This window comes from Colossoma macropomum, unplaced genomic scaffold (assembly GCF_904425465.1).
Source record: "Colossoma macropomum unplaced genomic scaffold, Colossoma_macropomum, whole genome shotgun sequence".
Taxonomy (NCBI): Eukaryota; Metazoa; Chordata; class Actinopteri; order Characiformes; family Serrasalmidae; genus Colossoma; species Colossoma macropomum.
The window spans coordinates 1,442,531-1,470,320 of record NW_023494800.1 but is presented as its reverse complement, the minus strand read 5'-3'; the positions used below and the strand labels follow the sequence as shown (position 1 = coordinate 1,470,320).

Here is a 27,790-nt window from a genome sequence, read left to right as displayed (position 1 = left end):
ATGATGTACACATATGTATTTGGCCGTATCGCCCAGCCCTACCTCATAGCATGACTTAGCATGAACAGCCTGATTCGGCCTGCTTGGTCTGTCATGCCCTTCTACATGTTGTTATCTGCAGTTATATGGATGAGCAGTCGATTGTTAGTTTTTGTCAGAAAAATTAATAGTCTTTTGTTCAATCAGATGACTCAAATGAATCTAGCAGCACAGCACAAAGCCGAAAACAATCCGGCGCTTGGCTCTCATTTGAGGCAGGAAGACTCAACAATAGGTTCTAAAGGGGAGGTTTGCGCATTAGATAAATAGGCAATTTAAAATCCCACTCTGGATACGCTTATCCCTCAGACATTGTTCTGATTAAAGAGGATATGCATTTGAGTGCTTAATCATTGTTGTGTAAAACCTATTTGGAATATATTTGTCCATTATGAAGCCCTTCAATGACAGCGCAGTGGTTATGAAAGGCATTGTGAATTAAAAATGTTCTGTTCCAGTTTATTTTGTAAAAGTAGGACCCCGATCCTCTTTTCCCAACGCTCTGTGACTTTGGAAAGATTAGCTCTCTTTAAAGCTCTTTGTTTACCGAGTCGTGCGAAGCTGCTGCCTGATGGATCTGCTGATTTACGCACAGTCACTGTTTCTGAGTCTTGTTGAGGAGACATTTGTCAATCAATCAGCCTTTATTTCAACTCAGAAGTACAATGAGGATGACCCTCATTTACAGTGTAGCCGAGCAAGTTAAACAGGGGTTAAGGAAGAACCAAAAAAAGATTTAAAAATGAAATTTATCAACTAAAAATAAAATGAAATGGATAAGATGATTTGTAAAGAAATAAAAATTAAGGCTCAAATATGAAATAAGCATAAAATTGTGATAAAATATGCATGAAAACAAATTAAAAGTATGTAAAAGAACCAACTATAATAATAGGTTATAAGAAAAAAAAAACATTTTAGAATATAATGATTCAATAAGAGAGTAAAATACAATATAACGGTAAAAGAGCTAACATCAAATTAAAGTTGCGATAAAATACTTTAATTAAATGAAATAAAATAAAATAAAAAGCAGAAAATAACTGCTGGTTCCTTTAGTCCAGACCAATGATGAGAAAGGATTAAGCAATGTTGCATTTCAATTTGGCTTCTTCACCACTATTTTGTGTAGAATAATAGCTGAAATGGATGTTGTGTGAAATAATCTGTGGGTATTTGTTGAACAATGGGTGAGAACTTCAGTTAACTTTGTGGAACATCTACATTCAGCACTGCTAGTTTTACCCCTAACACTGTTATGTATTGTGACCAAGTAGCAGTCTAGCTAACCATTTTGCTAAATGGCGGTGCTTAAAACGGTGGTTCATGCAATTTGTCTTCTGGCATTTGACCACTCAGCGATACAGATCCTCAATCATTCTCCCCACCCTAATACTGCTGTAAGCCCCACCCAGTAGTTATGCATCCTGATGTTATCAGAATAAAGGGTTGTGATAACATTTTTAAATACTGTTGCTGTCCAAAGAAAAACAAGTATCTCCAAAATGGCAGCTTTACAGGAGAAAATTAATGTAAAGAAATTTTGTTCAAAGCAATGTTGGAACATTTCTAATGGTCCATTAATCATGAAATTTAGATTTAGACTGAAGCCGGAGTTACACTACATGACTTTTACCCCGATTTTAGCCCCGATTCTCAGTCTGGCTGAGTCTGAGCTGCTCTAGTCTGCAGATTTTTGGATCAGTCAGAGGTGACAGTTGGAGAGAGAGTTGAGTCGTGTGTGAGCAGCACAGACTCAGATTTATTGCTTCCCAATCGCATTTCAGCCAGTCAGAATTGATCAAACGTTTGATTTTTTCGACCTGCCTGAGTGTAATCTAGTGTAAACTGGCCAGAGTCTTGATCTGAATGAATTCCTGCAACAACCAATGAAAACTGAGGGCACAAAAGAAGAAAATACAGGAAGTTCTTATTTATTTTACCCTTGTCTGCTCTGTTACTTGATAAGTTACTGTATTGTAATTTTAATCGTTTATTGATTTTACAATTTATTGGTACCTTCTTATTATTAAATTTTACTTTTATGATTTTTATTATTTAATTATAGCATTTGATTTAATTTTTTACTGTACAACTTCTCAATCTCAGCTACATTGTAAATGAGGGTCTCCCTCAATGTATTGATTGGGTTGATTGATTGATTGAAAAATGGCAAAAAGTTCCTCACGTGTGGAGTGAAGCTTTTTAATGAGCTGAGTTTAAGGCACGAGCACAATCGAGTTATTATTGATTGAATTATGTACATTTAAAACTCTAAAAAACCCACACTGATTACATGTTTAGATTAATGATCCTCAAACATGTTTACTGCTGCTTCTTAACTGTGTCGGTGCAAACAGCAGAGAAAACAGCAGCAGCCGCTACATGTTTGTTTACCTGCATATCCTAGAAATGGGAGAATGCAAGATTTCCCCTGAGTTCATTGAGCACCATTCAGCTTAACAACAGCTTAAAAGTTGATTAGTGTGTGATCCCTAAAGGTTTAGTGTGGATCCCCAATATTTCAGTTACCCAAAAAATCTGCAAAAAACAGTGTGACAGTGTGAGACGCCCAGTCTTTTATAATCTGTTAAGACTTTAGAAGTCGTGTTATGAACCCACAGCTGTAGAATCCTTGATTGTCATTTCAGAGTACAATGAAATAGAGTAGCAATCCTGACGGTGCATTTATACATAACAAACAGCCACATTTTCACACAACGCTGAGCTCAAATTATGCAGAAAACTAAAAAAGAACAAAAAGTGGAGGATTTTTTTGGGACAGCGATGATTTGACATATGGAAAAGTTTTCCTTTTTCTGCTTCACGGAAAAGCTGCCAGATTCTTTAAAATGACAGTAGGTTTCACAGCATGAACTAAAGTACTCAAAATACCAACTCTGACAGTTTAGCAACACGGAGAGAGACTCGGCAGAGACGGGCAGAGCTGTGAAACGGATGGATGCGAAACCTGTCAGGATCGCCTGCAATTTCTGACAAGTCTGAATTTGACAAGTGTGAACTATAATGGTTAAATGGCAGGCTAGCGGAGGGTGTCATATTCATGAAACTTATCTTTTTTACAAAACAAAAGCTTATAAAGTCATGTATTCCACACTTCTGTTATGTTCCTGCTTACATACAGGGGGCAAGGCTATACATAAGTATCTCTACATTGAATAAGTGAGCTAAAGCCAACAGTCCTGTGATTGATTTAATTGCTGTTCTCAGCTGAGCCCCCAGTTAATGCCGTTTTACCTTTTCAGTCTTCACTTTACATAGTCTGAACTTGTCATCTTGTCACAGTGAGCTGAATAATAGCCCTTGTCCACTGACGCCATTAGCTCCATGGGTTCCTGCCCACCTGAGTCCGTTAGCTGTTAGCTAATTGCATTGCTGTGCGCTGTGTGCTCTCTTAGTGGTGTAATTAGTTCTGTATCCTGTTGCGTTTGTAAAAGAAACTCTGTTAAATGACATGGATTGTAATTGTCAACAATTCATCACATGAGAAAAGTTTTTGAAAAATGCTGATTTGCTTAACGATGCAAAAATTGTTTATTTGGACCTTGTCCAAAAGTATCAAGGCAGACTTTTTAAAGGGTGAATTTAAGGTCACTTTTAAGGCTACTTTAAGGTCACCTATTACTAATACAGGCTCCATAATCTCACACTGATCAATAGAACGGGACACTCTGGATCAGCTCTACATGATCCTAAGGTCTCCATGTCCAATGCCAAGCGTGGGCTAGAGGGGTATAAAGCCCCCCAGCATTGGGCTGTGGAGCAGTGTAACTGTGTTCTCTGGACTGATGGAGCTCCATCCTGTACCTTTGGGATGAGTTGGAGTGATCCAGAACTGACCATCCAACATCAGTACCTGACCTCACTAATGCTCAATCAAATCCTCACAGCAATGTTCCAACATCTAGTGTAAAGCCTTCCCAGAAGAGTAGAGGCTGTTACTGCAGCACAGACTCACTATTAACACCTTCATTGCAGGAGAAACGCTGGAAATGTCACGTACTGTTGATTTTTGAAGTGTAAATAAGTAACACATCCTCTACAGAGACACACTTCTGCACATTTCAGTGCTAAATTACTGTTTATTTGCTGAATTTAACATATTGGTATGTAAAAAAATAAATAAATTAATAAATAAACTGTTGCCTGTGGAAAAGTTATGGTGTATATCACTGTTGTCGGAACAAAACCTCGTATCTCCTAATTAATATCTTTACAGGAAAAAGGAAAACCCTACTTTACTTTTGTCAATGTAAGTCAATGGAACCAGACTTTTTTCCAAATCATTTTAGGCCATTTCTTTTGATCCATTCATCATGACATTTACACACAATGTAAAAGGCAACAGGCATTTTCAAATTAAAAAAATGGAGATGCAAGGTTTTGTCCCAATAGCAGCGACATATTTTATGTCTTACACATATAGAATATTAATAGAAATTATGCGTTAAATCTGTTAGAGGATGTGTTATTTTCACTTAAAAAATCAGCAAATCATGTCATTGACTGTAGGTGTTTAAACGCCTGCATACACTGGTAGATTTGGTAACCAAGCACACATTTTCTGATACTTTTTGACTTACTAAGGAAGTGTGGGTCAGATGTATGTACAAGGGCAGGCACAGCACAAAATGTGCCTTAATGTGACCATAATTTGTTCTCAAATTTATACCCGCTTTAAAACAAAGGAAACAATTCCAAAACCAGTCGCTGCAAACAGCTCTTAGTAAACTGAGCTGTAATATGTAATCAGACGCAAAGTAGCTCCAAAAGTGAACATAACTCACATTTAGAGTTTCTATTCCACAGCCTGCTTTTTCATTTTCCACAAGGATCAAAACAAAAATTCATAATACTTCATAATAAAATGAGTACATCAGTTGTCGGTACTTAAGAAAGTAATAAACAGTACTAAATGTATTAAATGGTTAAGCAATGTAACAATTTATCATAGAAATAGGAGCTAATGTCATTTTAGATCGTATTAAGTCGTTTATGGTCATTACTAAATGCTTAAGTAATATCTCAATTAACCATTAACTACTGATACTCTGTGTTCATACAGTAGATATTTAAGACTTAATTAAGACCTTAGGTGACATTATTATAGACTTCAGTAAATTGTTCAGTAATGCTTAGTTCCTACTGTCCCAAATGTTTAGTCACATTCATTTAAAAATTAATTTAAAAAGATGGTTCTTCAGGCGTTCTTTAATAAAGAGAGTGGTTCTTTTTAGAACCATGAACACTCAAAGAAAATTCCATAGTAGGAACTCTGGGTCTAAGCTGGTTGTCTCTCTGAGAAAAATGAATGGCAGTTTTGATTTATCGCCATTGTCTTACCCATAGTACAAACTTAGAAAGATGGTTCTTCAAGGGTTCTTTATTAAAGACAATGGTTCTGTTTAGAACCATGAGCTCTGTATAGAACCATTTCATGCTTAAATGGTTCTTTGCATGGCGAAATGGTTCTCCGGATTGGCTGAGAATGTGCTGTATATGGTTCTATATAGATAAATATAGTAAAAATGGTCCCATATAGCACCAAGGGTTGTGCTGTTGTGACAATGTCAAGCTCGTAACAATAGAAGAACCCTTTTTGGTGCTATATAGAACCATACACAACACATTCTCCATCAGTCTGAAGATTTCATCATGCAGAGAACCATTTAATCATGCAAATAGTTCTTTGAGTGTTAATGGTTCTTAATAGAACCATTGGTCTTTACAAGCACCCTTAAAAAACGTATAATATGGTATTGATCACTATTATCATTAGTTATTGATTCATTAAGACATTACTTAACCATTTGGTAATGGTTACTGGTTAAGCGTTCTGTTTATTGATGTACTCTTACTGTAAATTGTTCCCCAGTAATTTATTTGTTTTGGACAATTTTATGCTTTATTAAGCAGGTGTTTATTAAGTGGCTGAATGGAGTGCTGTGTGTTCTTGATTGAAGTCCTGGTTTTGGATTATATTCGCAGTGAAAGTCAATCCAATACATTAGCCCCCATATTTTTCCCCCCAGTTTCCTTAGAGATGATGTGTTGTCGGCACACTGCCAGCCCACTCCATCACTTCACAGCCTCAGCTAAGAGACTTAGCCAGAAAATAGATATCAGCCATGTTCCTCCGCTTGAGTCTTGACTGCCTGGCGCTTCTCGGAGTGGGAGAGTGGGGAGGGAGAGTCGGTGGGCGGGGGTGCAGTGATGGTAATCGAAAGCGAGCTGCATTTTCAGCGTGATTCAGTCCACTCTGTTCGCCTGTACAGGGAGATTAAGTCATTCGGAGCCATACTGCTCACGCTCAAGAGCATGTTTACAGAAGCATGACCTTCTGTGGATGGAGACGCCCGCCGGCCTGGAGGGAATCGATACCGGTCCTCCACAGGTTTTCACGCCAGCCGTCTAATCACTGAGCCGCTCGGGAAAAGCCGTGACACGGAGAAAGCGGCATCGTCTCTCGATTGTTCTTCGCACTTCACGAAGCTTTGTTGAGGCAGCGTTGAATATGCATGAGCTCAAATGGTAATAATCCTAATGAGGCATCAACACTTCTGTAAATAAATCCTCTGGAGAAGACAACAGCAATCCAGCAGGAGAACCAAGTGGAACATGAGAGGGGTTGTTTTTGTAATCTTGAACGTAAGGTAGCGCTTTATTTGAGCCTAAAATAGGGACTTCATAACACATGCATAAGCACTGAATAACATATTTATAAAGGAATACTTGAGTATTTATGAAAAATCTCAAGTTAGGAAATCTTAACCTACTCGACCGAAGTTGTATCTGTTTCCGAGCAACTGACCATACACACACAGCTGAAACGTAAACACGTAATCAAAATAATGTTAAAAGTGTGAGTCACAGCTACCGTTACTGATGTAAAGAAGGTCAAACAAAACTAAAGTGTGATAAACTGCTGTTTATCAGAGCGTCACCGCTCCACAGTTTCAGTCTCCATTTCCCAAACGCTTTAGCCGAGCGCGCTAACGTTACTCCTCCTAATAAACAGACACACGTTCAGCTCCGTCTCCTCATTATTCACCACCATCACTGTAATATTTCATCATCAACATTAACACACGAAGGTGATCAGAGGGGCGGTGGAGATCGAGTCTGCAGCGTCTGAGATCTTTAAAACGCAGAGTTAGAAAAGAAAATCATCTCACAGTGAAAGCAGCGTTTTACAGTAGAAATAAATGGAGCTCATTATGCTGGTAGTGAACTATGCTGCTGACTCAGCTGCCTAAAAACCATAGAAACGGACCTTAAACAGAAGTGAGGACCCTGTTGGGGTTCATCCTAAAGTTAGGACAGGATTTAGGAGGTTTAGTCTAGTTAGGATGTTTGTGTGATGCTGTTTTCTTATCTGGAGTTCATGATGAGATTATGAAGTTAGGAACTGTTATTGTGGAATAGCTACTGTCCTGAATTCAGTCGTCATGGAGACTAAACAGATCAGATTTCAGAGTTAGGACGTTTCTGGAATACGGGCCCAGTTTACTGAAGGTTTTTCCAGCTGTATTTTTACTGTTTCTTCAAGCGTCACCATCTGCGCTGTAAAAAACATGAACAATCTCGTAATTAGCTGTGCTTATCATCCTGCTTGGTGTAAATTAATTTAGCCAACCCAGATACGTCTTGCTGGCAGCTTTAGACGCATGAATAATTCTTCACTATGTGCTATATTTTTTATCTTCTGACCGCATACTTTATCTAAAGTCTTAAACGTAAAGACTTATTAATAGCTCCATTCTGCTGCGTACCTTCTCTGTGTGCTCCTGAGAGAGCTGGCAGAGAGAGGTTTGGTCTCTGTAAATGGAAAGGAGGAGTGGAAATCTGGTGGGCCTCCAGCACTGGCAAGCCTTCCACCATCTAATTAAACTTTAATGCACAGACTGCCGGCGAGATGGCAACTGATGCTTTACCCATTTAATGGATTTCACTCATTGACCAGTCACGCTTGTTGTGATTAGGTGCAATGTGGCACACATATGCCTCAATCAGTGGGATCTGGCTTTTTGAACAGGACAGATTTAGCATAAAGGATATTTATGATCAGATACTTGTTAAAAATAACATGGATGTTTTATGGAGTTAAATAGGTTCAAGTAGAACATGTTTATGGTCATGTTTTGTGTTCCTACACCAGCATTATCTGTGAATATTGACAGGAGTTGTGCAGATATTTGTCCAGATTCACTGTGACGACTGTATTGGAGCCATTATAGTAACTGTATTTATTGTAAATGTTTTCATCATAAAGTCACAGACAGACTAAGGTACAGCCTCCACACGAGGGGGTTAGTTTAACACACTGCTACAACTAAGACCCCCAAAATAAACAAATCAGAAGTGTGTATATTATATGCCCCCATATACGTTTAAAACAGCTCATGTTTTGGTAGTTTTTACACACATGTGCATGAAAACATGCTATGGTTTTCTACATCCCCTTCCTCCACAGAGTTTAATACTGCTTAGGCCAGCTCTAATTATACTGAGACATCTGAAGCATTTAGAGCTTGAAACACAAACTTATTTCATGTGATTATTTTAGTAAAGACTAACGGTATTATTGAAGAAGGCTGTTGGCCCTTCAGCTGTCTGCTGAGGAACAAGGTAAACAATGACAGACCTCCATATCTCCCAATACTTGTTCGAAAGAGTCATTTATTTTGCAGTATTTTATGAACAACTTCAGGAAAACAACTCTAAATCATACCAAGTTATTTAAAAAAAAAATCTATTTCATGATGCATTGAAATATTTTCTGATATATATATATATATATATATATATATATATATATATATATATATATATATATATATATATATATATATAGTGTAAGTCAATGGAACCAAATTCTTCCCAAGTAATTTTGAGTCATTTCTTTTGGTCCATTCTTCATGAAATTTACACACAATGTAAAGAGCAACAGGTGTTTTCAAATAATGTCAAGAACTGAAAAACAATGCAGATACGAGGTTTTGTTCTGACAGCAGTGCTAATATGTATATATATATATATATATATATATATATATATAATTTTGCAAAAATGTTTCTTGCAAATGTGTTTAAATTTATTCCTCTATCTGATGTTTGCACACTTACAAATCCTCAAGACAAAACACAGAGATTTCAGCCAACACTGCAGATGAATCTTAATTTCAGCTCATTTTATTGACTAAACGACACTTCGGCCAGACCCTTGTTGACAGCTTTCATACAGTAGCAGAGAGTTAGACAGGTGGAGGTAGTTGGGATTGAACATTGGGTTAAAAATAAAATACAAAGTCTTAAAAAGTGAATGTTTTTTTCCCCCACTTGCAGGAGTGACCACTGTACTGACCATGACCACCCTCAGTATCAGCGCCAGGAACTCTCTGCCCAAGGTGGCCTACGCCACCGCCATGGACTGGTTCATTGCCGTCTGCTACGCCTTCGTCTTCTCTGCCCTCATCGAGTTCGCCACCGTCAACTACTTCACGAAAAGGGGCTATGCCTGGGACGGGAAAAGCGTGGTGCCAGAGAAGGTACGTCACTCAGTTACTTAGTCCAACAGAATAATTCTCTACTAAAGAACCCCTGAAGCACTTTAAGAGTGTCCAACATCTCATAATGAGTAATCTCAGGCACCTTGGCTTGATTTAAGATGATTTCACTCACCAAGAAAACATATTTTTCAGTAAAAACCATCTTCTTGCTAAGCTAACCTGCCCACCACTAACCCTCGTTACAGCAAAAGAAGAAGAAGGAGTCCCTGCTGAAGAAAAACAACACCTACACTGCTGCCACGGCAACAGCCTTCGCCCCCAACATCGCCAGGGACCCTGGTTTGGCCACCATTGCCAAAAGCGCACCCCCACCACCCACCGAACCCAAGGAGGAGCCCAAGCCAAAGCCGCCGGAGGCGAAGAAAACCTTCAACAGCGTGAGCAAGATCGACAGGATCGCCAGAATAGCTTTCCCTTTGCTCTTCGGAACCTTTAACCTGGTCTACTGGGCAACCTACTTGAATAAAAAGCCCAAACTGCAAGGCGCCCTGCAGCCCCACTAATCCTCGTCCATCCTTTTGTTCTCTTTCTTTCTTTCTCTTTCTTCTTTTTCTGAATGTCTCTTTACAAGTAAAACAAAAACAAACTGTGTCAGTAGTGGTCGAGTCCCCCAGTCTCCACTTTGCTCCTGTGTAACATATCTTCCTAGTTTAAAAAAAGAAAGAAAAAAACAGATTGGAAAAAAGACTCAATCTGCAATATGTGCTAAACGTGCTTTTTTAAAAAGAAAATACATGAATATTTCACTTTGAACATGTGCTATTAAAAAAGGAAAAAAATAACGTATACCTGTGTATATATACTGTATATAAGCAGTATATATCTTGCGCAAGAGATCATTCTACAAACGCACATACAGTAGAGTTACAATGGAAAAGGGGATCCTTCTACTTTTGGTTACTCGTTTATCTCAACGTCGTCGCATTACGCTTTCGTCCTGTACAGAGTTTTTTGCATGGGCTGAACTTTTATTTTGTTTTTTTCTGTTTCTGTGACCAGCTACCGTCTGGCAATCGACTAAAAAACGATGCTACCTTCAATCACGGTTGAGTGTTCTTCCATTCTCTGTAGTAGACCAGAGCTTAACCCACTTATGTTTTATATTCAAATAGGGTTTCAATAGCAATAAAAACAAACATGTCTCAGTGGACAAGAAGTCACTCATTTTAAAGATATTAAAGACGTAGAACCATCCGCTGTTATGTATAAGACTATTTATTTAGTTCTAATGTAAATATTACAAAAGTTAGAGATGTCAGTATTAAGTTGTGACTAACCTCAGAAAGTGGACGAAGAGAGCCTTTGTATTTTGCGTTGAGGGATGTTTGTGTAAAAATAAAGAAGCATTTAAGTGACTTTTTTTTAAGTAAACGAGTTGGTGACCCGTTAAATGCCAGTTTAGGTCTAGTATGGAAGTGTAAATTAGCGAGATGTCCTCTCGAAGGCGTGTTCAGGACGGGCTAGACTTTAAGAAAGAATGTAAAACTGTAATATTGTGGGAATGCATTTTATATTAAGTATTAAATCACAGTTCTTTATGTTGGTTTATGGTTTTCATGGCACAGTTGCACGTTAGGGACACGTAAGATTGCGAAGACGACATTGCGTTCTGCTGTTTCTTGCTGCTAGCCGCTAGCGCTACATTAGAGAGAATGCACTGGACGTTAAGAGCAGTGCCTTTTCGATACTCGCTGAAAGGGTACTTCCTAGGTGGCGCTCTACTTTCAGGTTTTTGTGCGTTGGTTGTCTCTGGTTGACCTTTCGAAAACATTACTCAGAAAGTACCAGCTACACTGCCTTTTGTCTCACATGCCGTTTGAAGATGAGCCTGTTCTGTTCTGTTCTGGATGCTATCCGTGGTGAACCATTAGCCATGCAGGCTAGTGCAGTGTTTTTACAGGCTGTACCATAGTGGCAAATCTGTCATTTCTTTCAATAAACACTTTACTGTAGGACAGTGTTCATAAGGCTACATAACACCTATATGAACTCATCATGACAAATGACATAAACCTTCGTAAACATTTATAAAAGTTTGCGTAACACTTTACTGTAGGGTACAATTCATAAGGCTACAAGACACCTACATAAGCTTGTCACGACAACTGACATAACACTACATAAACGTTTATTAATGCTTATTCCAATAGACATTATTTGCCCTAAATGTTACATTTGCCAATTGTGATCAAAGTAGCCTTTGTGACAGATGACGTCTATTCGAATATGCATTAATAAACATTTATGTAGGGTTATGTCAGTTCACATGAGAAGCTTATGTAGGTGTCGTGTAGTCTTATGAACTGTACACTATAGTAAAATGTTACCAAAGTTTGTTCCAATAGGCATCATTTGTCATAAAGACTTTGATGCCAAGTGTATGTAACAACTACACTCTTTATGGTTCTTCAAGTGTTCTTTAGTAAAGAAAATGGTTCTATATGGAACCGTAAACATGCAAAGACCACTTTAATCATGATTAAAAAGTTTTTTTACATGAAGTGGTTCTTCAGACTGATGGACAATGTGTTGTATATGTTTCTGTATAGCACCAAAAGAGTTCTTCTGTTGTTACAAGCTTGACATTGTAACAATAGCAGAACTGTTTTGGATGCTATATAGAACCCTTTCCAAAAAGGTTCTATGTAGAACCATATACAACACATTCTCCATCAATCTGAAGAACCATTTCATCATGCAAAGAACGCTTTAAGCATGCAAACTGTCTTTGAGTGTTCATAGTTCTATACAGAATCACAGTCTTTACTAAAGACCTCTTAAAGAACCATCTTTGAGTGTATGCTATATGGCCAAAAGTATGTAGACACTCGACCATCACACCTATATAACTTGTTGGACGTCAGATTCTAAATCCGTAGGCATTAATATGGAGTTGGTCCCCATTGGCAGCTCTAACAGCTTCCACTCTTCTGGGAAGCTTCTACAAGATGTTGGAGAGAGTCTGTGGGAATTTGTGTCCATTCATCCAGAAGAGCATTTGTGAGGTCAGACACTGATGTTGGACGAGAGGTTCTGGCTCACAATCTTCTAGTTCATCCCAAAGGTGTTCAGTGGGGTTGAGGTCAGGGCTCTGTGAAGGCCACTGGAGTTCCTCCACACCAAACTGGTCACTCCATGTCTTTATGGAGCTGCTTTGTGCTCAGGGTCTCAGTCATGCTGGAACAGGAAAGGCTCTTCCCCAAACTGCTGACACAAAACTGGAAGCAGATAACTGTGTAAAATGTCTTTGTGCTGCAGCATCAACATCACCCTTCACTGGAACTGAGGGGCCCAAACCCTGAAAAACAGCCCAGCCCATCATCCCTCCTCCACCAAACTCTACTGTTGTTCACTCCGGTAGGTAACGTTCTCCTGGCATCCACCAAACCCAGATTCATCCTCAGACCGACAGATAGAGAAGCTGATTCATCACTCCAGAGAACACGGTTCCACTGCTCCAGAGTCCAGTGGCGGAGCTTTACACCCCTCCAGCCGACACTTGGCATTGCGCATAGTGATCTTAGGCTTGTGTGCAACTGATTTCATGAAGCTCCTGATGCTCAGTTCTTGTGCTGATGTTGCTTCCAGAGGCAGTTTGGAGCTCTGTAGTGAGTGATGCAACAGAGGATAGATGATTTTTACCCCACTCTGTGAGTTTGAATGGTCTACTGCTTTCGTGTTTGAGCTGTTGTTGATCCTAAACAGTTCTGTTTCACAATAATCATACTTACAGTTGGGCAGGTCTAGCATGAAGACTTGTAGCAAAGGTGGCATCCTATGACAGTGCCATATTTATGGTCAAAGAGCTCTTCAGTATGACCCATTCTACTGCTGGTGTTTGTCTATTGAGACCGCAAGGCTATGTGCTTGATTTTATACACCTGTTCGCAATGGGTGTGGCTGAAACACCTGAGCTCAATAACTAGGAGAAGTGTCCACATACTTTTGGCCATAACTGACCCGATATAATGTTATGTCAACTTGGCATCGAAAGTTAACAAATGCTACCTTTATAACAAACAACACATACTGGAAGTGTTTATGAATATTCATATAGGTTTATGTCAGTTGTCATGACAAGCTTATGTAGGCTTTGTTCAGCCTTATTAACACTGTCCTACAGTAAAGTGTTACCTTTGTTTTTCTGTAGCATGATGTCAGTCCCTTTTTAACAAGCACTTATGAATCAAAAACAAACATGTAAAAGCTCTTTTTTTGTTGTTGTTTTGTCTCCTGCAAGAAACACTGATGTTATCATATCTTATTTCAATTACTTTGATGTAGCAATATCAGAATAGTAAGGGCTTTTCACGATCAAACTTTAGACTATGGTCATTCTGTTCATTTGGGGTCAGTTTATGTAGTAGCTTTAAAAAAAAACATTTTTTTGGTCAATATTTTTGTTTTTTTGTGCTCCGAGTTTCAGTAGCTATAGTATATATGCTAAATATATGCTAATATTATTATTGAAATAATGAAATGGTTTATGTATGGGATGTTTTGGATGAGTTAAACAGTTAAACGACACCCAAACCCACTGTATAATTTGCTGTAGATGTTTGCTGAAGGATTATTTTTGAGCAAAATGGGAAAAAAAGGGCGGGACTCGTGACTGGCGATGAAATGCACTCTGGGATTTGTAGGATGATCCGTATGCAAGTGGACAGTGACAACATATTCCATCATCAGAGACTGCTTTTTGGAGCCAGACTCTTCTGAAATGCTTTATAAACATGAGTATATATATATATATATATATATATATATGAAAAGAGAGTTATGCCTAAAGAACAAAAGGTGGTTCATACGGGGAAAATATTATATATATAAATATAGAACACACTGCATATATAAATACTCCATGATGATACTTGTTCTAAAGATAATAAATATTGTTTGTACCAACCTATTGTTATGCATTTTGCACATTAGAGGCATAATTTACATTTATGTAGTGAGCTTTGTGCTATGCAAGGATAGCTTTGAACCATGCTAATTAGCTTTCTCTCCCCCTTACTCATTGTCTTTCAAATGAACAAAAATACTGTAAAGGAAAAGGAGCTCAACTCTTTTATGAACCATGCACCCTATTTAGCTGTGGATATTTTTTGCCAGTCAATAATAAAAAAGAGATATAAATAAATAAACAAATACAATTCTCTTTATTTCTGATCGCAGGACTAGCTGTGCAGAGTCTGCAAGGATGACTTTTGATGGAAGATTGAGTTTCCATAGAAACGTCACAAAGAAAATTCACTAATTTCTCCATAACTCAGTGTGTGAAATGTAAACAGAGAGGTTCAGAGTGGTTTGGTGTGAGATGGTTCAGATGTCTTTACAGTGGTGGTGATAGGAACCAGGGGTCGCCATGACTACAACACAAATATAGACATTTTATTTACTATCCAGAACCACCAGTGAACCTACACGAGTCTTCTGAGTTTATATGGAATGTTGATGATGAAAATAGTGGAAAATCTGAAATAATAAGTTTTCTTTGGGGACTATTTTGCCTCACAGCATCCTGCATGTATCCCTCCACCATGAATGGAGTTTAAGTTCTCTAAACTATCATAAAACAATGTCTCAGTCATCAGGCAGTGAATTCATAACCATTTCATGTAGGAACTTTCTGTGAGGGAGCTTTTAGAGGTGGACGTCTGGTTCCTATCACCACCACTGTGAACAGTTCTGACTCGGTAAGTTTCTCTAGAAACCAAACCACTCTGAATCACTCTGTTTACATCTTAACCATATAATTAACCAGAAAAATCAGTGGAATTCCCACTTAAGTGTAGATTTGAGTTTATTATGTACTTCATAATGTATCATGTGAAGTCACCTAATAATATTTGCAGACTTTAATACACAGCCTACACGTAGTATATTTTGGGGAAAACAGGTGGATTTAGAAACTCAACATTATCTAATAGACACATTCTTTAACAGAACATATTATATAAACATTTTAATTTCTATGTTTATTGATGTGTTATCTAATTATTTTAATTTACGTCTGAAGCACAAATGTTTAAACAGGTTTCCAAATGTCCCGCCACATCGATAGCTGATCATCTTAAACAGGGTAGATGCAGACACTCATTCACACCAGCGAACACAGCTTTACCTTAGCAGACAAACACAGGAATCTCTGACACGAAGGCTTGTTTGACTCTGGAGGATACATGAGAGTCCGGCTTGTTTGCTGATGTTGGCGATTTAATGCGTTTTCTGTAAATGTTTGATTTTTGTTATGATGTGGCCCTGTAGAATCTGATTCTCTGCATTAGTCACTGAATAAAACAGATAAAAGTACATGATGTTCATTTTATCCATTATTATTACAGTTGGACTGTATACAACACTGCGCAAAAGTCAGAGAGACCAGACTTCACTTATTTAATTTCCAGTCAAAACAGCCTTTTGTAATGTTGGGAGAGCAGGAGATGAGGCTGGATGCAAGTATGATAGTAGAAACAGGAGCAATAAGCAGGAAAAACAAGAACACAAGAAAAAAACAAACAAGAAATGAAACAGAACCACAAGGCAAAACTAAAACACAACAGAAAAGCTATGAACAACACAGAACAAACAAACACACATTCACATTCAACGCCAAGCAAAGACAAGACTGAAACAAGGGCTATATATACACCGGTCAGGCATAACATTCTGACCACCTCCTTGTTTCTACGCTCATTGTCCATTTTATCAGCTCCACTTACTATATAGGTGCACTTTGTAGTTCTACAGTTACAGACTGTAGTCCATCTGTTTCTCTGATACTTTGTTAGCCCTCTTTTACCCTGTTCTTCAGTGGTCAGGACCCCCATGGACCCTCACAGAGCAGGTACTATTTGGGTGGTGGATCATTCTCAGCACTGCAGTAACACTGACGTGGTGGTGGTGTGTTAGTGTGTGTTGCGCTGGTGCGAGTGGATCAGACACAGCAGTGCTGCTGGAGTTTTTAAACACTGTGTCCACTCACTGTCCACTCTATCAGACACTCCTACCTTGTCAGTCCACCTTGTAGATGTAAAGTCAGAGACGATAGCTCATCTGCTGCTGCACAGTTTGTGTTGGTCATCCTCTAGTCCTTCATCAGTGGTCACAGGACGCTGCCCACAGGACGCTGTTGTCTGGATATTTTTGGTTGGTGGACTATTCTCAGTCCAGCAGCGACACTGAGGTGTTTAAAAACTCCAGCAGCACTGCTGTGTCTGATCCACTCATACCAGCACAACACACCCTAACACACCACCACCACGTCAGTGTTACTGCAGTGCTGAGAATGATCCACCACCCAAATAGTACCTGCTCTGTGAGGGTCCATGGGGTCCTGACAACTGAAGAACAGGGTAAAAGGGGGCTAACAAAGTATCAGAGAAACAGATGGACTACAGTCTGTAACTGTAGAACTACAAAGTGCACCTATATAGTAAGTGGAGCTGATAAAATGGACAATGAGTGTAGAAACAAGGAGGTGGTCAGAATGTTATGCCTGATCGGTGTATATACAAACACTCAAGATGAGAGACATGACAGGGGTGGAGCTAAGAACAAAAAGGTGAGGGGTGTGACTAAGGAAACCAAAACAAAAGCACATGACACAGGAAAACAAGGAAACAAAGGAAGACAAGGACACGGCATGACAGGACATCACACCATTAAGCACACCTTTTTCATTTTTCAACATCAGGAACAAAAAGCAGACAACATAACATGCAATTACCCAGAAGCCTCAACAGCTAAATCTACTCTCAGCTGTGTGAGTCAGTGAGTCACTCTTTCCCTTTATTCCAGTTTCCATTCTTTTCAGGAGACTCACTTTCAGCTCCTCAAAGAATCTGCAGACACACCTCCAAAGTTCAGTCTTAGAAGCTGGTTGATCATTTTCTGAAGTAATCAAACACATTCAGTGGTGTTGAGGTCTGGACTCTGGGGTGGTCAGTCCATCGTTCAGCTTCTTTGTTTGATGTGTCCGTCTCCTTTTCTCAGTGAGGTTCTTCTTGACAGCTAAACATCCTTTCAGACCCACAGCGCTGAGTCGTCTTCTCACAGTGGAAGGATGGACAGAAACACCTGTGGATGTTTTCAGATCTGAAGCAGCTTGATTTTCTCCTCTCTCTCAGAGATGAAAGCTTTAAGTGCTGTTTATCTGATGGGGCCAGTTTTGGGGTCGACCAGCTCTTCCAGGTGGTTGTTAGGAGACACATTTTCTCTGTAGCTTTCAATCAGTTTTTGAACTGCAGTTTTGGGATCTACCAGCTCTTCCAGGTGGTTGTTAAGATTAGCTTTAACTCCTGTTTTTTTCTCACTTTGACTTTCTCCTTCATTATGCAAGTAGGTTGTCTTATATTTAATCTCATCAGAAACATCTGAACAATGAAGTACTTGTACTTAATGAAAAATTAAGGTCTTTGACTTTTGCCCAGTACTGTACAGTCATGATTTACCATTTTGTACTGCATTTTCCAATATTTTCTAATGCAATAATCAGATGTTATGTATTTTAGTAACCATCAGTCACTACACCGTAAGTTTAGCAATGTTTTCAGTGGTTCAACAATAAATGATAGTTAGAATATGAACTATTAGCATTATAAACATTCCATAAATTGCTCAGCACATTCCTTTAAAGCAGGTGTCGAGAACTCCAGTCCTGATAGGCTGGATTCCTTCACAGTTTGCTGATTTTCCTGCTCAAACACAGTTTGAGAGACACTAAAACACAGATTGATCTCATCAGATTTAGAGCAGGAACCCTTCACTGTGTACACAATTCATGCAAATACACACTAGTGTAACAGTGCTAACACATCTTCTTACTGGATGCATAGAAAAGCACTATCGAAGGTGGGTGAGATATCCCATAATGCTCCACAAGATGTTCGCATTACAGTCCCACCCTTCAATAATCAGAATCACAATCACTTTATTTCACCTACACATACAAGGAATCAGTCTTGGTGAGTCACACAATGTATGACATTAACACACTGAACAGACCAGACAGACACAGAGTGATAATAAACATTTAACTAAGAGACAAATAACATAAAAATACAATGAATACAATAAAGAATAAAGAGCCAACATGAAAGAGCTTAAGAGAAGTGTGAATATCTGTACATGTGCAGGTCTGAGTAAACATATTAACTGTTATTTGGCTCGTTGTCTATTTGGAGGGTGAATTCAAGTGGATACATTTTTACAAAATCTATATCTTTCATCATCAAACCAAATAATCTTAATATGTCCATTAACAGGGCGGCACGGTGGCGCCGTCGCCTCACAGCAAGAATGGCCTGGGTTCGATTCCCGGCCGGGTGACCAGGGTCGTTTCTGTGTGGAGTTTGCCTGTTCTCTCCGTGTCTGTGTGGGTTTCCTCCGGGTACTCCGGTTTCCTCCCACAGTCCAAAAACATGCAGTCAGGCTGATTGGACATGCTAAAATTGCCCCTAGGTGTGAGTGTGTGAGTGTGTGACTGTGTATGTCTGTCTGTCTGCCCTGCGATGGACTGGTGACCTGTCCAGGGTGTATCCTGCCTTCTGCCCAATGACAGCTGGGATAGGCTCCAGCACGACCCAGAAGGATAAGCGGTTTAGATGATGTATGTATGTCCATTAACATCTCCTATTATCATATATGCTGAAAGGAGCTTAACTCCAAACATAGTTTACAGTCACTGGTGTTGTATGAATATGGTGTAACACCAGTGACGGTGACTCAAGTGACATTCTGGTTAAACCTGAGGATTCTGTAAATGGGCTGACCCGTTGGCAGATCAGGTGACCTTGTGCAACTATTTAAAATCAGTAATAAAAATGATATTTAGTATTATTTTCACAAAATTCTCATTACTCAGCAATTAAAGCATATAACACTGGCAACACATGGAAGTTATGAGCTGCCTGATAAACACATTTTTTAATAAATTAATTAAATATAGTGAGCGAGTGTGACTTGCCTTCTCATGCCTTGAGATGCTTCCTCTCTGATGAGCCTCGACACAAAGAAGCAGTTTAATAGAGTGTTAAAATTAGTGACAAATTAGTTTTTAAATAAAATACATATTTTTTAAAATGCAGTACAAGAGTAATGATATAACAATTTATACAAATTCCTAACTTAAACCTTTTAAAATACTGTTTTATAATAAAATGGTTTCTCAAATGTTGAAAACTGGTTTTGTGGCGAGCTGTTTTACAGATGCAGAGCAACTATGAAGCAGGATAAAATAGAAAAATCAGAAAATCATAAGGGAAAAGTGTTATTTAACCTTAGGTCAACTAATATGTCTAATATTTTAAGCATCTTTTTAAGCCCTGCAACCTTTGTGACATGGTTTCCCCTCTAAATGGAAAATGACCCATCTACAGAATATGATATGATCATTTGCACAGCTGTGTAAATAAGCATTATATTCCTGTAAGACAATGAGAAGGTTTGATGGTCAGTTAAAGTTTAAACAGTGAGTGTCCACTGTGGTTAATGAGCTGCAGCTCTGGGGAAAAAGCTGTTAGCATGTCTGGCTGTGCTGGTTTTGGTGGTCCTGAATCTTCTACCAGAGGGGCATGTCTGGACTAGGTGATGTCCAGGATGAGAGGGGTCAGCTGTAGTTTTGCCAGCGCTCTGCTGTTGTAGATGTCCTGAAGTGTTGGCAGATACATCCAACAATCCTCTCCGCTGTCCTGATTATGCGCTGGAGTTTGGCTGGTTTTTGTAAGATGGGGGAACCAAACCAGATGTTTGTGGATGATATGAGGACGGACTCGATGAATGCTGTGTAGCACTGGTTCCTCAGACTCTGTGGCAGGTTGAATTTCTTCAGCTGTCTCAGGAAGAACATTCTCTGCTCAGCTCTCTTGGTGATAGAGAGTGTGTTCCTCTCCCATTTCAGGTTCCTGGATAATGTGGTGCTCAGGAACTTGAGTCAGCTGATGTGGAGATATACACGTGTAGCAGTCTGTCCAACCTGAAAGATTTTCTGTGCATCATTTGAGCCAAGGACAGTTTTTTTAATGCTTTTCAAAAATGTTTTTGTTAGATTTTATCAGTCAGTTCATATGTATTTCTAAAATGTTAGCCTGGCTGTCGCTTTCAGGTTTACAGATCTCTCTCCAGTCGAGTAGAGGAGGCTGTCAACACCTTTATAGGTAAGTCTATTCACTCAGTGGCAATCTCAGCAATGGCCCCAGGCTGTCCTTCACAATAATACAAGATCAAGTCTCTGAAAAGAGACCAATAAACCTGAAGCTGATGCTTTAAAATCTCTGAAATTTGAAATCTACTTACAGCTTTAATGACTGTGCATGCGGATTCTGGGTAAATCTGCCTCAAATCACCAGATTTCAGAAAAAAAAAGTTTTTAACTGACCATCACAGCATACAAAACTTTAGGCTTGCACCTTTATTGGTTTCTGAGATATAGAGGGTTTTAAAAGTGAGTGTGGTCTCAATATTTGCTTTGAAATTAATGAATGCTATTAATAAAAGGTGCAAAAATTTAAAAGCCATAACTTTGACGATGCATTACATTTGCATTAAATTTTCAGACATTGTTCTTTGGTGTAAAGTGTGTTTAACTATTAAAACAGAAGATACAGAGATTTATGTGTGCCAATGTATGGCATTCAAATAAATAAATGAATAAATACATAACTGAATAAGCGACAGGGCTGTTCTTCCTATTGAAGTGATTTCATCTGGACTGATCACTTGCTAAATTCTTGGCTATTTCCCCTAAATATCTGTGATGTCAAGGTAGATGGCATTTAATTTACTCTGATGTGAGTCGATGAAAAGGTCATTCAGAGTGAAGATATCTGTACTATTCAGTATGCAGACATTGTTTCCTCCTTCATATTTATGCAGTACGGATATGTTCCACTATACAAATACGTACCTAACTAAACGTCCTAAAAAGCACTGTGAGATAATCGCCAGAAAACACGGGACAACAGCTAAACTTTCTTCCCAAAAGTTCAGGAATCTTCATTTCACCACACTGTCAAAGTCTCAGCTTTTTGAATGACTTTTTGTGTTCTGGTTTTTATCTTGAGTTTTGTAGGAGCTAGAACAGCTATAAATTTGGAAAATCTACCTCTGCACTACTGACTATGACTAAGTTGTATAAACTGATGTGTTGTACAACTGGAGTCCGATCTCAAGGCTCATTTTTTTATTCTGACTTGTCTTGGACCTTATAGTATTTGTACTCAGACTTGTCTTAGTCTCAAAAGTATTTGTACTCAGACTTGTCTTGGTCTTGATAGTGTTTGTACTCTGATTATCTTGGTCATGATAGTATTTGTACTCTGACTTGTCTTGATAGTATTTATACTCAGATTATCTTGGCCTTGATAGTGTTTGTACTCTGATTATCTTGGTCTTGATAGTGTTTGTACTTTGATTATCTTGGTCTTGATAGTGTTTGTACTCTGACTTGTCTTGATAGTATTTATACTCAGATTATCTTGGTCTTGATAGTGTTTGTACACTGATTATCTTGGTCTTGATAGTATTTGTACTCTGACTTGTCTTGGCCTTGATAGTGTTTGTACTCTGACTTGGCCTTGATAGTATTTGTACTCAGACTTGTCTTGGTCTTGATAGTATTTATACTCAGATTATCTTGGTCTTGATAGTGCTTGTACTCTGTCTTTTCTTGCTCTTGATATTGATTGTACTCTGACTTGTCTTGGTCTCAATAGCATTTGGACTCAGACTTATCTTGGTCTTGAAAGTGATTGTATTCAGACTGTATTCAATATTATTTGTACTCAGACTTGTCTTTTTCTTTTTTTTTATTTTTTTTTTATTATTTTCAATTTTCTCCCCAATTTAGTCGTCTCCAATTCCACCCGCTAGTTAGGACTCCCCCAATCACACGATGCTATCAACGCTAGGAGGGTGAAGGCTAACACAGGCTTCCTCTGAGACCTGTGAAGCCAACCACCGCTTCTTTTCGAGCTGCCGCTCACGCAACGTCACTGGACAGCCGAACGCGCTCGGAGGAAAGCACCAACCGCCAGATCTGTTACGTCAGCTAACGCTGAGTGAGTGATGGGGGGAGAGGGGCAGCCATCCCACCCACCCAGAGAGAGTGAGGCCAACCAGATCTGTTACGTCAGCTAACGCTGAGTGAGTGATGGGGGAGAGGGGCAGCCATCCCACCCACCCAGAGAGAGCGAGGCCAATTGTGCGCTCTCGGACTCCCGGCTACGGACGACTGTAGCATCACCAGGGATCAAACTCTCAATCTCCTGATCACAGGGCCAACGCTTAGACGGTTGCGCCACTCGGGAGCCCTGTCTTGTCTTGTTCTGATAGTATTTTTACTCAGACTTGTCTTAGTCTCAATAACATTTGTAGTCAGACTTGCCTCGGACTTAAAAGTGTTTCTTCTTGGACTCAGTAGTATTTGTTCTTGGAAATGTACTGGATTTAATAGTGTTTGTACTCAGATTTGTCTTGGGCTCAAAAGTATTTGCACTTAGACTCAATATTATTTGAGTGTGGACTTCATTAGTTTCAATAGTATTTGTATTCAGACATGTTTTGGACTCAATTGTATTGTAACTCAGACTTGTTGTGAACTCACTGTCCTGTAGTCTCAAAATAGATAAGCTACAGATTTAATGATTATGCAAAATTATCCATTCTTGCAGGAGGGGTGTGTGCAGAGTGTCACTGATGTGCAGTTTAACATTGGTGCAGAAACCCATTAGTGTGAGGGTGGGGCTGAGTGTAAACTACAGGCTTCCCCTTCTGCATATCATTACAGCAGTGAATGTGCTTCGTTACTTCATCAAAGGCCCTGTGAACAGGGTGGGTGTCAGCCAGTTTGATGAATTATGATTTTCTAATGCTTGCACAAGTGTTTGAACATATGATGAAACTTAGAGCAAGTCACACACCAGAGCAGTGTTTAGGAAAGTTTCACTGAGCTGAAAGAGCACACTGTTCAAAGTTTGAGATAACTTTTTTGAGTTACTTTTACAACTAAATGATGTAGACAGAGTCATTCAGAGCGGTTCAGAGTGGTTTGGTGTGAATCGCTCTGTTCTAGAGAAACCGGGTCAGAAGTGTTCACAGTGGTGGTGATAGGAACCAGACGTCCACCTCTAAAAGCTCCCTCACAGAAAGTTCCTACATGAAATGGTTATGAATTCACTGCCTGATGACTGAGACACTGTTTTATGACAGTTTAGAGAACTTAAACTCCATTCATGGTGGAGGGATACATAATCTGCAGGGCGCTGTGAGGCAAAATAGTCCCCAGTCCTCAGATTTTCCACTATTTTCCATCATCAACATTCCATATAAACTCAGAAGACTCGAAGGTTCTCTGGTGGTTCTGGATAGTAAGTAAAATGTCTATATTTGTGTTGTAGTCATGGCGACCCCTGGTTCCTATCACCACCACTGTAAAGAAATCTGAGTGTCTACAATCAACCATTTCACACCAAACCACCACTAAAGTCTGAATGACTTTATTTGCATCTCAAACACTAAATTATGCAGAAATGTTTGAAAATGTTCCACTTTAATGCCTTCCTTGCTCCAGGACACCTCATCAGCTCATGAAGTAATTAGATGATGAGTTGAATAAGGTATGTTGGAGCAGAAAGGGCACTGACTGTGCAGCGCTGCGGCCCTGCAGGAATACAACACTGTCGGAAATTAAACTGAAAGGACACGACATCTCCTGCGGTTAGAGAAGCAGTAGCCTCGCATCAAACTTAGAAACTGATTTATTAAAGCCTTTCCTCTTGTTTTCCACATGCAGTTTCAATTTAATGCCCAGAAACTGGATCATTAAACTGCTTTTTTTCAGGGTTAATTAATTCTTCTCTATTTGGTTTCACTTTCATTATAGTCTATGGCATGGTCATTGACATATACATAGACACTACATTGGCATATGTGCTGCCATATTGGTCCCTGGCAAGACCAAACTTAGCTCTACAGCCTAGCTCACCAACTTACAATAAATTTTGTTGTTTAACTAAATAAATGTCAAATCTAAACTATATAATATACTTATATAACTATATAATCATTGAATTATCTAACTTTTGGGTTTGCAGCCAAGACACTTCAAAGGCAGCCAGGTACTAAAGGAAATGGAAATAGCAATAATAAGTAATACAACCCTGTTTCCAAAAAAGTTGGGACGCTGTGCAAAATGTAAATAAAAATAAAATGGCCTGTAAAAAATCCTGTATTCAATTGAAAATAGTACAAAGACAACATATCAAGTGTTGAAACAGTAGAAATTTATTTTATTGAAAAAAATATATGCCGATTTTGAATTCGAGGCCAGCAACACATCCCAAAAAAGTTGGGAGAGGGGGATGTTTACCACTGTGTTTAATCAGCTCTTCTTTTAACAGCATTCTGTGAACAGGCCAGTTTAGTGCCCGGACTCTTTTAATACGGCGCGATGCTGCTGTAATACATGCAGAATGTGGTTTTACATTGTCTTGCTGAAATAATCAAGGCCTTCCCTGAAAAAGACGTCGTCTGGATGGCAGCATATGTTGCTCAAAAACCCTCAGATATCATTCAGCATTAATGGTGCCTTCACAGATGTGCAAGTCACCCATGCCATGTGCACTAATGCCCCCCTAAACCCTCATGAATACTGGCTTTTGAACTGTGTGCTGATAACAAGCTGGGTAGTCTTCAGTCCGCAGGACACAACATCAATAGTTTCCAGAAAGAATATAATTTTAGCATTGAACAACTTTAGTCTTTTGTTGCCCCGTCCCAATTTTTTTTGAACGTGTTGCTGGCATCAAATCCAAAACAGGCATATATTTTTCCAAAAACAATAAAATTCCCCAGATTCACCATTTGACATGATGTCTTTGTACTATTATCAATTAGATACAGGGTTTAAATGATTTGCATGTCATTGCATTTTGTTTTTATTTACATTTTGCACAGTGTCCCAACTTTTTTGGAAACAGGGTTGTAATAATTGCTGATTGTGAAAAGTTATTTATAAATGTTATTTAATACAATAAATAACATCAAAACCTACCACTTCAACCTACAACCACCAACCTATAACTATCCATAGCCAGTATAAATACTTATATCTGTTTACTTTGGGGACTATTTTGCCTCACAGCGCCCTGCATGTATCCCTCCACCATGAATGGAGTTTAAGTTCTCTAAACTATCATAAAACAGTGTCTCAGTCATCATAATTCTAAAAATCAATAAAAAAAATAAATAAATTTTGACTGACGGCAGTTAAATGGTGTTTTTCAAATTGTCATGTCTCTCCCCCTCTGGGGAGACTGACTTGGACTCTTCCAGGCTCCGCCCACTCTCCTCCTCTCCCACACACCTGCAACTCATGTTGATCTCATTAGGACTGCTACATATACCCCTTTGTTTCCACTCTGTGTTTGTTCCACCAAGTCTCTGTGTTCAGTACCTGAGTTCTGGGTCTGTTTCTTGTGTTTGGTTTTCTCTGATTCTGACCTCTGTTACTCTATTTGTTTTGTCTGATTATGGATCTGACTGTGTTTTGATCTCTGCCTGCTACAACAATGAGTATTGGAATGTCCTAATAAAGTCACTTCGCACTTGCAACCTGCCTGTTACAGGTTTTCTCAGACAGTAACTTTATGTGATTAATTTATAATTGTAATTATATGAACAAGAGGTACAACTTATTGTCTACAAATAAAGGTTCCTAAATGTTTCTTGGCTTAGATATAAGGGTAAAATACAGAGTCTGGAACCTTTACATGTGGAACTTTAAAAAGGTTCTTCACACTCACACAACTCATGTACACATACTGCTCTTTAAACTATCCTTTAATGTCACTCCAAAGGTCTCCTGGCACTTGGCACCTTAGTTTTTAAGAGTTAACACCAGTGGCCACCAACCTGCTGGAGATCTACTGTCCTGCAAAGTTCAGTTTCAACCTGCATCAAACATGAGCTTGGCTGATGTGCTGATTGGTTAGCATTACTGCTACTCATCACTGATTGGTTGGCATTACTGCTACTCATCGCTGATTGGTTGGCATTACTGCTACTGAGCGCTGATTGGTTGGCATTATTGCTACTGAGGGCCGATTGGTTAGCATTACTGCTACTGAGTGCTGATTGGTTAGCATTATTTCTACTGAGTGCTGATTGGTTAGCATTGCTGCTACTGAGAGCTGATTGGTTCGCATTATTGCTACTCATCGCTGATTGGTTGGCATTATTGCTACTGAGGGCTGATTGGTTAGCATTATTGCTACTGAGGGCTGATTGGTTAGCATTACTGCTACTGAGGGCTGATTGGTTAGCGTTACTGCTACTGAGGGCTGATTGGTTAGCATTACTGCTACTGAGCGCTGATTGGTTGGCATTATTGCTACTGAGTGCTGATTGGTTGGCATTATTGCTACTGAGCGCTGATTGGTTGGCATTATTGCTACTGAGGGCTGATTGGTTAGCATTACTGCTACTGAGGGCTGATTGGTTAGCGTTACTGCTACTGAGCGCTGATTGGTTGGCATTATTGCTACTGAGTGCTGATTGGTTGGCATTATTGCTACTGAGGGCTGATTGGTTGGCATTATTGCTACTGAGGGCTGATTGGTTGGCATTATTGCTACTGAGGGCTTATTGGTTAGCGTTACTGCTACTGAGGGCTGATTGGTTGGCTCATAAGAAAACTTCTGTTTCTTTGCCTGGCTCCTCTTTTGATTAATTGTTTGGTTCTTTCAACCTTTGTTACTGTTAACCTTTGCTGTAGTTTTTAACTCCAGACTCTGTAACTTTTGCCGGTTGTTCTTTTGACTTTGACTTTAGGAGCTTTTTCCTCACACATTGTTTCTTCCAGCTTAGTGAGTGCTCACAAAAAGGGCTCTGCAGAAAAGAGGGGGACAAGGGGGGTTTATTATTATAGTGAATGAATGAGGGAGGTCTTTAAAGTTCATTTCAATTCAGCGTGAGATGATTTTTTTTTCCGTCTCTTGCTGTGTTCTTAAGTGTTTGGGGGGGTGGGGGTCCAGCAGTGGCTCTCGTTTCATTACTGCAGAGCTTGTTATGCTGATGAAAAGTTAATTGGTTGGACTGTGGATGGGGCAGAGCTTATGCTTTTTGTCTTTCAAGTAGGTCTCTTTTTTTTTTTTTCTTGTC

The 27,790-nt window shown here is 39.2% G+C and overlaps 1 protein-coding gene across 1 annotated transcript in view; it reads left to right on the top strand.

Moving 5' to 3' along the window:
* Window positions 1–10,143, top strand: part of gabra1 (gamma-aminobutyric acid type A receptor subunit alpha1) — a 51,887-nt gene extending 41,744 nt beyond the window's left edge. Inside the window, exons 9-10 of the mRNA XM_036588093.1 lie at window positions 9,405–9,607; window positions 9,814–10,143. Coding sequence (XP_036443986.1) covers window positions 9,405–9,607; window positions 9,814–10,131 — 521 coding nt within the window. The 3' untranslated portion in view covers window positions 10,132–10,143. The remainder of the gene's footprint in view (window positions 1–9,404; window positions 9,608–9,813) is intronic.
* Window positions 10,144–27,790: the final 17,647 nt, after the last annotated feature.